The sequence below is a fragment of the Crocodylus porosus genome, unplaced genomic scaffold (genome assembly GCF_001723895.1).
Source record: "Crocodylus porosus isolate Cpor-Errol unplaced genomic scaffold, CroPor_comp1, whole genome shotgun sequence".
In the NCBI taxonomy this organism is placed as follows: domain Eukaryota; kingdom Metazoa; phylum Chordata; order Crocodylia; family Crocodylidae; genus Crocodylus; species Crocodylus porosus.
The window spans coordinates 62311700-62322954 of NW_017728931.1; the positions used below are offsets into that span (position 1 = coordinate 62311700).

At 47.5% G+C, this 11255-nt stretch overlaps 1 protein-coding gene across 3 annotated transcripts in view; it reads left to right on the forward strand.

Moving 5' to 3' along the window:
• Positions 1-11255, forward strand: part of CEP83 (centrosomal protein 83) — a 52444-nt gene that overhangs the window by 8110 nt on the left and 33079 nt on the right. For all 3 annotated transcript variants that reach the window (XR_002102929.1, XR_002102928.1, XM_019545237.1), the window contains exons 2-5: positions 7446-7705; positions 8076-8226; positions 9895-9987; positions 10189-10320. Coding sequence is in view for 1 of the 3 variants with exons in the window: in XM_019545237.1 (XP_019400782.1) it covers positions 7554-7705; positions 8076-8226; positions 9895-9987; positions 10189-10320 (528 nt within the window). In the remaining 2 variants the exon portion in view is untranslated. The remainder of the gene's footprint in view (positions 1-7445; positions 7706-8075; positions 8227-9894; positions 9988-10188; positions 10321-11255) is intronic.

Here is an 11255-nt window from a genome sequence, read left to right on the forward strand (position 1 = left end):
CGGTGGAGCTGGGACCCTGGGCAGGGGGGCTGGGGCCCTGTGGGGGATAGGGGTTGTGGTCCTCCAGGGTGGAGCTGGTACCCTGGGTGGGTGGGCTTGGGCTATCCAGGTTGTACCCTGTGGGAGCCAGGGGACCCACCCTCCTGAGCAGTCCCCCTGTAGCAGGGCACTAGGGTGCCTGCTACTGAATGGTAGTGAATGGGCTCAGCTGCTACTCAGCAGGGCAGCAGGTGAGAGTTACCATGGTAACAGAGTGGGTCAGCTGACCACCAGGGGGCAGGGCCTGGCCTTTATAAACAGTGAAGGCTGAGGCCAGAGGCAGTTCCCTCTTGGCAGCCACAGGAGCAGGAGCTTGGCGGGAGAGCTGATCAGACAGAGTCCAGGGTTACAGCCTGGCTACCCTGACTGGCCACATGATAAGACGGGGTCTGGTGAAGAGCTGAGTGAGTGCGGACTTTGGGTTACAAGAGGAGGCTTCTTGTGTTTGTGTTATAGCTGTTTGGCTCATGGTTTAGTTATAGTTATACCGGAGGACCGAGTGAGGCTGTAGGGGAGTGAGGAGGCCTCATGGGGCTCCCCAGTAGTTTGGGGGTTCCTGGTGTCCATTAGGGGCACAGCGAGCGGTGTCAGGGTGGCACAGCGTTTGGTGCCACAGTGGGCATGGCGGGAGAGCGCCGGAGAAGCGCTCGGTGTGTGGGGTTGGGACCCCAGCCTGCAAGGGCGGTTGCCCAGTAGGGCACATGACCCGGAGGAAGGGTCAGGAGGCCAGGCATGGCTATGGGCCACCTGAGCCCAAGCGCAAGAGGGACGGCGCAACGCGGGAAGCGCGGCATAGGCCCCGAGAGGGTGAGGGAGCGCGAGAGGCGTGGTATAGGCCCGAGAAGCGCAACATAGGCTCTGAGAGGGCGAGGGAGTGTGGGAAGCGCGGCACAAGCGCAAGAAGCGTGACACAGGCGTCAGAGGGGGCAAGAAGTGCGGGAAGCGCGATACAGGCCCAGAGGGCGCGCAGCACAAGCGCGAGAGGAGCGGCATAGGCCCAGAGAGGGCGAGAAGCCCAGAGGGGCGAGAGGCCCCAGAGAGGACAAGGAGCGTGGGAAGTGCAAGGCAGGGCCCAGCGGAGGCGTTGCCAGGTGCATGACCAGCACAAAGGCGCTGGTAAAGAGGTGCAGGTTGCGCGGCAAGCCCGGAGGTGCTGGAAAGGGGCACTAGTGAGGAGCCCTGGAGCCAGGGGGTAGTGAGGAACCCCGGAGTTAGGGGGGTAGTGAGGAGCTCAAAGTGAGGAGGGGCGAGGAGGAGCCCCGAGAGGGAGAAGGGGTGGTAAGGGGCCCCGAAGGCAGACAACGGGCCATGGCATAATAACATGGCCCAGGATAGATTACATCAGCACCATCGGCAAGGCTTGGGCTGCGGTGCAGGGGAGGAAAAGGAGCCGCAGTCAGCGTCCCCTGTCATTGGGGCGCACACAAATGGGCAGCTTCCCGCTAATTCCAATTATCCATCATTTATAAATAAGATAAAGGCGTGGCAGGCGAGAGTAGGCGGGCGATCGGCCCATTACAGGGGGGCAGAGCCGCATGTCCGGAGAGGCTCCGAAAGTGGCACCCTGTCACACCCCCCCACAAGGTCCCGCACACCGACAGTCCCCCCAGCAATTGCCCCATACCTGCCCATAGACCAGCCAACCCACATCTGTCTCCACATACCCGCCTGCCTTCCCCCACACCCCTTCTTACCCCATTCCTGCAAACACCACTTTCCCCCATCACACACCCATCATGTGTGAAGAAAACCAAAAGCACACATCAACACATATAGGTATTTAGAATTTATTTTATCATGATGATAGAGACACTGGTAGGCTTCTAAATTGCTTTAAAACTGTAAATATACCAATAAACTCTTACCCAACTGATCGCTGTCTATCTGTCTGTCTGTCTGTCTCTAGGTGTGTGTGTGTGTGTGTGTGTGTGTGTAGAGTGATTTTTTGTTTTAACTGGAAGAACATGGATTTTTGGGTATTTTTAGAAATGGATTTGGGATGCTGCTGCAGCAGTCCTGTTGGCACAAGGGGTAGTGTCCCCAGGTACCAATTGGCTGGGCCCCAGAAGCTCCTGAGAGCGAGTAGCCCTGAGCTGCTTACCAGGGCAGCTTTTTGTATGGATCGGGCCAGGACAGGGCAGCCTTTTATACTGCTGGGGACAGCACAGGTGCTGGCCCTGCTCCCCCTGGCTGCAGATCCGGGAGGAGCCAGGCAGGGTTATTTTCCTCCAAGTGGCACAACTTGCTCCACAATAAAGTGCATGTCTGAGCACATGTGCTGAGGCAAAAAGCCCGGGCTCAAATTTGCACTGCTATTTGAGCTGCTGAAAGCACACATGCTTGCATGTGTGGACGTGTCCTATGTGTACAGAGTTGAGGTTGCAGGGTAGCATCTCATGCCCTACCAGAATGACAAGTTCAGCAAAATTCAAACTAAAGGAAGCTAGGCAATGAAGAGTTAAGGTACTTCAGAACTGAATTCAAAGGCAGAGAGAATATGTGTCTATGAGGTCATTGTTCAATGAGTTACGGTTGCATAGGTGTTTATGTTAACTTTTCATTTCCTGTTTTTCAGAATGTTGTGGTTTAGCATTAAAGGATCATGGGACTGGAAGGGACCTCAGGAGTCCTCTGGTCCAGCCCCCTGCACAAATATAGGAATAGTATTTCTAAACCAGTGGTGTCCAAGTTTCCCAATCCGCAGGCCAGATGAGTGCTCAGGGTCACTGTGTGTGCCCCATCCTGTGCATTTGGGTCCATCCCATGGGGTTTCCCACAGAGGTTTCTTCCCCTGCTGGAGCCTAGTGCAAGGGAAATACCATGACCACCAAGGTGGTTTTCTTACTGGCAGGGGAAAACAAAGAATGTGACATGGAGCAGTACCCTGACCGAGGTAATACAATTAAAATGGCACTGTGTAGTGGAGGGTTGCGCTTTTGTCTGCTTGCGGACAGGACTCCCTGTGAGAGTCTCATAGTTAGCCTCCCACTTGAACTCCCAGTGGGAGGATCTCGGGTACATGCCAACTTTATTGAAATGGGAAACTGTTCCCTAACTTCCTCCTATGGCCCTACAGCTGAGGGCACGCAGAACTCAGAGGCATCCAAACCCCAAGCTTCCAGGCTGTAGGATGCCTGCCAAAGGATTTGGAAGTTTCTGAAACCCCAGGCGTGAGTGGGGGATGCTGGCTGGTAGCAGGACCAAGTATGATTCTTGAATGATTCACATGGATTTGGAATTGATTTGGAACACGAAAAATTTTCCTCAAAAAAAAAAAGGTGTAGGATTTGGCAGTAATGGTGTGGGGCATTACCATTGCCACTTCTCCCCTGCTGCCAAATTTCTGGACCATTATAGAGCCCTGTGGACCAGATGTCATGACTTCACATGCCAGATCTGGCCTGTGGCCCAGGGGTTGAGGGACCCCTGTCCTAAATTATCCCTATCAAATACTTTTGCCTAATTTTAGATTCTGAAAGGTATGAGACACCACCCAGAAGTCATTAACTTGCTTCAGCCTGCTAAATTCAATGGTAATTTATATTTATTTTTTATTTTAAAATAATTTTTTTTGTAGGAATCATGTAAATTTGCAGGTCAGGGCTACTGGACCATGTAAATTAAAAAACAAGGATATGATTCCTCAGGGTACCTCTCCTCTCCTGTAGACTTTGTTATAGTGGATCAAGGGTTGTAGGCATGTACTGAAATACCTGGTGTATGTATTGACTGATAGAATTGTTGCTAGGACCGAAATGGCAGACTCTTAATTCTGTAAAAGCTCTGATACAGCTGTGGGCATCTGAGAAAAAAACTAATGTATGGTTTCTTCTCCAGATCTAATCTACTATCTCCTGTAGCATATTGGTCCTTTCACTCTTTCCAGTCTTCTCTCTCTTCTTTCATGAAGTCACTGGCATTTTAGAAGCCATTTGTACATTATAAAGCTGTTCCCTTGCTGTCTGGTGCTTTATACATCTACATGCAGGTGCAAGCCTACAGAGGGAGGGGAGAGTTGTACACTTCTTCGGTTATGTAGCCCAGGTCCTAAGTCCATACTATGTTTTCCATCCATCTGGGATCCTTGTTCTTACTTTAGTTAGGTCTCTGAAGTGGTGTCCTTGGCTCAGCTAATTGCCATAACCTTCTGGCTAGTGCCTTTTCCACTGCCTCCCTCTAGCTAGTTCCTCTACCACATACTACAGGGTATTCTGATATTTTCAGAGATTTAGGTTGGATTATCTTTTGGTTCCCCAGGGCAAAGGAGGCAGGGAGAGGGGGCTTGGACAATGCTTGGAATGGGGGTGATGGCTTCCCTGGATTCCAACATAGGGCCTAGCCATATGAAAGTCTAACTAATTCTGACTCTTGAGGCATGGGGAGGGAAGGCTTTCCCCGTATGTATATGGTGTGGAGAGAGAAGAGCTTGAGACAGTCTAGATTCCAGTTTATGGGGGGGGGAATGCAGACAACACAGGAGGGAGGTATCTCTAGATCCCATGTGTTTTACAGTATCTGTAGAGTTTAACTCTTTGAATAGTGTTTTCAGTATTGCTTCCTTAAAGGAATAGTGGACTAGCTGGAGTAAATACTGACTGAAATCTGTGAAACCGATTAGAGACATGGTTTGATTCCTTGCGGGTATAAAACCACTGTTGCAGTTTGCTTGTGTGCACATGTTGGGGGGCTTCTTTTTTTTGTTTTTGTGAAGGGACTTTCAAATGACCCCAGACTTAAATCACTAACATCACCTGGCAATTGGAGGGTATGAACACATTACAGAACAGTAGTTGCACTGCAGCGACTGTCCTTGGGCCAGCTTTTACCCAGCAATAAGTTGGGCCAGCTTTTACCCAGCGGTAAGCTTACCCTGCAGTAGGTTAACGCTCAGTGAAAAGGGCTAATTTACCACAGGTAACCTGCTCCTTTTTACATCTCCGTAATTTGTCCATAAACTGAGGAAACTTGTCTGTGAGTGATTGAAAAAGCAGTTAAACAGAAATAGGTTAAGTGTGTGTTCATTTCAATGTGAGGTTCTCAGCTGAAAGAGAACAAACACTTCCTGGAGATGAATGCAGAAGTACAGAGTTCAGGCTGTATTCGTCTCTCCAAGCCTCCTTCCCTTAATCCCAGGACTTGAGGGCTTCTGATATGTAAAGCAAACCCAGTTTTAGTTTTTCACCCAGTCTCAACACTGGTTGGCTCATGCTTCCATCATGCCTGTTTTCAGTTCTCCATCTGAAGAAGTAGGGCTTCCCCAGAGTTTAGCTTACATGAGAGGCAGGGAGAGGATTCACCAGATTTCAAGTCCTATGGGTAGGTAGGCAGAGGTTCAGGCATTTGCAGAGATGCTGGACCGTCCCTAACAGCCTTCATTGGAGGGGGCAAGGGACTTGTATACTGTGGGCAAACATTGGTCCCTTGAAGGGAGAGGGCTTAGATGCACAGAGGGGAAGGGACATCTTCCCCTCTCTACTTGTGGCTGTCTACTTGGATTTTAAGGCTTTTGACACAGTAGCACACCCAATTCTTACAAGTTAACTAAGTAGCTGTGACATGGATTTCTTCACAGTCAGGTGGGGGAAAACTGACTTATGGGATGCACCCAGAGACTGGTGGTATATGGGTTGGTTTCTACCTGGGGAAATGTGGGCAGTGGTGTCCCCCAAGGCTCTGTCCTTGGACAAATCCTATTCAATATCTTCGTCAGTGATTTGGATAAGGGTGTAGAAAGCACTCTGTCCAAATTCGCAGATGACACCAAACTGTAGGGTACAGTAAACACACTAAAGGGTAGGGAGCAAATTCAGGCAGATTTGGATAGACTGTGGAAGTGGGCGGATCAGAATAGGATGCAGTTTAACAAAGAAAAGTGCAAAGTGCTGCACCTGAGGAGAAAGAATCACCAATACACCTACAGACTGGGAAGTACCATTCTAAGTAGCACAGCAGTGGAAAGGGATCTCAGAGTCATAGTCGACACAAAAATGAACATGAGTCGCCAGTGTGGCAAGGTAATAAGTAACGCTAATCGCACTTTATCTTGCATTAGTAGGCGCATCACGAGCAGGTCTAGGGAGGTGATACTTCCCCTCTGAGGCATTGGTGAGGACACAGGTGGAGTACTGCTTCCAGTTTTGGGCACTGCACTTCAAGAGGGATGTGGATAACCTGGAATGGGTTCAGAGGAGGGCTACTCGTATGGGTGAGGGCCTGCAGGTAAGATCCTATGAGGACAGATGGAGGGTCCAGAATCTCTTCAGCCTCTGCAAGAGAAGGCTGAGAGATGGTCTTGTGGCTGTCTACAAGCTCATCAAGGGGGTCAGCAGGGAATAAGGGATACTCTGTTTACCAGGTCACCCCTTGGGGTCACTAGAAACAGTGGCCATACTCTGAAGGAGAGTAGATTTAGATTGGACATCAGGAAGAAATTCTTTATGGTGAGGGTTGCCAAAATATGGAATGGGTTTCTAGGGGAGGTGGTGCTTTCCCCTACCTTGGAAGTGTTCAAAAGGAGGTTAGACAGGTACCTGTCTGGGGTTACTTGACCCCAGTGCTCTTTCCTGCCCAGAGCAGGGGGTCGGACTTGATGATCTAATAGGTCCCTTCTGACCCTAGAAACCTGTGAAATGTCTCCCCTAGGGTCTTGGTGCACATGTGAGGAGCAGGGAGTGATCTCAGAGGGCCACATCTTGGTGCAGGCATGGTGGACTGACAGGTCAACTGCCATCCATCCTCATTTATCCCTATTCCACTACTACCTAGATATCTATTCCCCCTGTTCTCAGTCCTCCCTCTTTTGTTTTCCATATTCTCTGGGCAAACATTTATATCTGTAATATGTCTGTCTTTCTGAAAATTGTTTGAGTACTTTTGGCATCTTCTGCTGATTTAATTCATACTGTGGATGTGTGGAGGGGAGGGGGAAAGAACGAAAGAACATGTGAGAGGATAATTGTACCAAAATACCTCCTTTACTTTTATAAAGATTTATGTCAGGAGACAGTTTAGGAAGGACATGGTCAAGTTGTATTTAAATGCTGCTTCCTGTCTCATTTTGCTACATAGCTCATGTGAAGACTAGCAGGCCAGAAAGTCTTTTAGCTGCTTATTTTACTCATGCTCTGTGTGATCTATTTGTCTTGTCAGTCTTAGGTGCACACTTTTTCCTCCTTAAGGCATCTGGGGGTGCTACGTTACTAGATGGGGATAAGTAATTTTGAGTTATAAATAAATAATTATAAAAATAAATAAATAAGTCACTATTTTTGAGCACTTATAGAAAGCTAACTTTGAAACAGAATTTGATTGTCAGTCTTAACTATGCCAGGGCTGTTGCTCCACTGTAAAGAAAACACAAGTGTTTGTCCTTGAACCACCAATGAGTTTTATGCATTTGTTTGCAGCAGGTAATTTTACTTTCTGAGATGCCACAGGCGAAAAGATAGATGGAAGTCTTTTGAAGGTCCTGATTTTGGACTAAATTCATTACTACGTGGCTGTTACCAACAAGAATGGATACTTTCACCAGCCTCCTCCCTCCAGCAAGTGGAAGTGGTAATCTTGCTGGTTCACAAGAAGAACTACAGAAGCTTTTAATTGATGAAAGAATGCGGTGTGAACATCATAAAACAAATTATAAAACTCTGAAAGCAGAACATACACGGTACGTACTCTAAGTTGTTGCTTTCCTTAGTTTGAGCCAAGGCTAAGTGAAGAAGAGTTTCCTTTTCATCTGTTTAGATTTCCGACAGCGAAATCTTTCTAGTTACATAGTAACAATTCAGAGGTCTCCTGAACTGTAGGTGAGATTTTCTGAATTTGTAAATACTGATCAACTTCAACATTTTAAGATATTTGTTATGTCAAATACGAGGGGAGGAAATGGAGCTGATACCTGGTAAATGTTTTCAGACTTGCTATTTTTTTTACTTACGTATTTCTGTTACCTCTGTGATGGATATTTTTCAGTGTGATCAATTATTTCTTAGACTGTATATGACCATTCTTAGTATTTTTTTAACTATATTTTGCAGGTTACAGGATGAGTATACAAAATCACAGAATGAGCTCAAGCGGTCATTGGTTGAAAAACAAACCAACAATGATAAATTTCAGTTTCTTCTTGCTGAACTCCGAGGAGAATTATTAGATAAAACAAGAGAACTAGAAGAACTGAGGATGCAGGTGAGACATGTTACCAGCAGAGAGAAATATTACTTTTAGTCTTGTTGTAGAAATCCATCTAGAACTGTATATATCAGGGGTGGACAAAATATGGCCTGCAGGCCAGATTTGGCCCACCAGATGATTCTGTCCAGCCCATGGCTGCTCCTCTGAAAGAGAATTGTATTCAGACTGCAGCTGCCCTGGCTTTCAGTGCCTCTCCCTTCCCCTTCATGGGCTGGCCCACCCTGCCCCACTCCACTGAGTCTCCAATATATGCTCCAAGGCAGGGGGAGCTGAGCTCCTGGCCAGGCTTCTGTCTGGTGAGGTTGCCTGCATGCAGCTCCGTCTCTGTGGCCATTTGTAGACCAAACAGTCCCTGGTGAGTCAAAGCTCAGGTAAGGTTCTCCCCACGGATGAGAGAAGTTGTGCAGGGGGAAGAGGGCCAGGAACTGCAGGCTGTCTGTGCTCTGCTGAGCCAGGGCCCGGTAGGGACATGACTGCTGCTAATGTGGTGCTGTGCTGTGTTCCTGTGCACTGCTTCAGGCTGTGCCACATGGGCAGAGCTGGAGTGGCTGGCATGGGTCCTGCCCAACCCTAAGTCCCTGGCATGAGGTTGGGCTGGACAGAAGCTGGACCCACGTGGCCCAAAGCGGAGTGTAGGAATACAGTGAGGTACTGGCCTGGCCTAGCCTGGCTGTGTGCCAGGGACTCAGGATTGGGAAGGGGATGCAGGGACAAGCAGAGGACAACATGGCACTGGTTTGGCTGGGCTTGGGTAACTGTGGCTCTCAGTTCCCTTCTCCCTGCACTCCGTCTCCTACCTCGAGTCCCTGGCATGCGGCTGTGCTGCTCTGTGTTCCCACACAGTGCCTCAGGCCATGTGAGTTCAGCTGGCATGGCTCCTGGAAGCAGGACAGGCAGGAAGGTGAGGGCTGGGGCCAGAGCTGAGATCTTAGGGCAGTGACAGTGTAGGGCCAGGGCCTAGGGCAGAGGTGTGATCTGCTCCCTGCGTGTCTCTGTCTGCAGAACTGGTGCCCATCATTGGGACATGTGAGGAGCAGATCATGGCTCTGTCCCCATGCTGTCACAGTCCGAAGATTCCAGCTCTGCCCACCCATCCTGCTCCCAGAGGCTGCTTCTTACTCATATGTGGCCCCATCCCATCTGACCAAGTGAGTGGGTCCCAGGCTGGTCTCTATGGAGTGTCTGCCTGCTCGCTCTGTCTAGCACACTCAGAAATGGGTACAGAGCAGACAGGGGCAGGTAGGATCAATGCCCACCCCTGCAGCCCCTGTAGCAGCTCACTAAAACTTGTAAAGTGGTCCTCCAGCCCAAATAGTTCTCACTCATGATCTACAGAATAGGTGACTTGAAGAATTTCAAGGATTATATAGTGGCTAGATTTCTTTCACACATTGCAAAAGCTACTTATGTACATATACACAATGTTACAGGATTTTTCTCTGAAATCTTCTCAACTTTTGGAGGGTTAATAAAGTTTTTACAAAATAGGAAATGTTTAAGAGCAAACTTTATGAATGGAACAGATTAAAAAAACCTCTATGTACAATTCTTTTGTTTTTAAATAAAGAATGTTTTGTTATCCAGCATTTGTTGTTTTCCAGTGTAAATCACTTGATGATACTTGAATTATTTACACCACCTTTTGTTTTTTCTTCATGTCAGGTGCTAACTCCTCAAAAGCTGGAGTTGTTAAAAGCACAAATACAACAAGAATTGGAAACTCCAATGAGAGATCGATTTAGGAAGCTAGATGAAGTAAGCAATGAGTATCTAATTCTGTTTTATTTGTGGGGGAGTTATTATTTACTGTTTCTTTTGGCATGGGGGTAGGGTTTAAATAAAAATGACTTTATTTGAGAAGGGGATGTAGATATTTTATAGCCAGTGTTGGTAAAATAAAACAAATTTCATGTGCTTAAACTTATCTTTGAGTGACTGTTCCACTTTCTAATTTAGGAAGTAGAAAAATACCGAACAGAATATAATAAACTGCGTTATGAGCATACCTTTCTAAAATCAGAATTTGAACACCAGAAGGAAGAACATGTTCGTGTTTTAGAGGAGAAAAAAATAAAGTATGAGGCTGAGGTAGGTATAAAATATTAAACTTGAATTAAGCCACCATAAAAATGAAACCACTTTAGCTTTTTATGAGGATTTTACCATTGTCGTATTAATTTTCATATATGACAGTTTTTGCAATCTCAAATTTTATCAGCTGGACTGATTGTTCTAAGTCATTTGTGTTCAATCCTTAATAAGCTCATGAGAGAAAGATTTAAATATAAAACCTTTAATAGAATTCTATTACATTCATATAGTATATTAGTAGTAATATATTTAGGACAGAGTATGTGGGCATGATGGAGTACAAGCTACTCAGGATCAGAGCCTGTTTCCTGCCTCTGATCACAGTTGTGTCTAATTAGGAGAGCCAGGATGACTTGAGCAGTAGCTTTAAAAGCCTGACCAGTGGGGGCCAGTAGACAAAGGAGTTTGGTGTGGTGCAGCTGTCTTTTCTTGTCCTTTCTGAAACAGCAGGAGCAATGGAGGAGAAAAAGAAGATGGTTGCATGTAGAGACTGTGGGATGTCCTGGATTCTAGGCTGGTTCTGTGTAGAAGATATGTATGCATGACTGTCACAGGGTGGGATCCTTAAGAATGGCCGTGTTACCCCCAAGGCCCCCTCGACCATGCCAGTTTGGCCCAATGCGCACCCTCTATTCTCACCTGCCATGTCTTGTTGGAATAATTGATATAGGGAGGCTGCCTTTAAGCCTATCTGAGCACGGTTCTGATGGACTTCCCTGGGCCCCATTTCAAAATAGATGTCCCTGGACACCCGAGCCTTATGTGCTATATGCATGGCTCCAACTGCCCCTTTACCATACCCCAAGCCTTGCAGATGGTACCGGCATTGTCTTGCCTAGGCCTTGTTATAATTCAACCCAACGAGGATCAAAGGGAGCAGGAGAGCACACAAGCCTCCGTGGCTCACCAAAAGCATCCGGGAATGTCTCCTT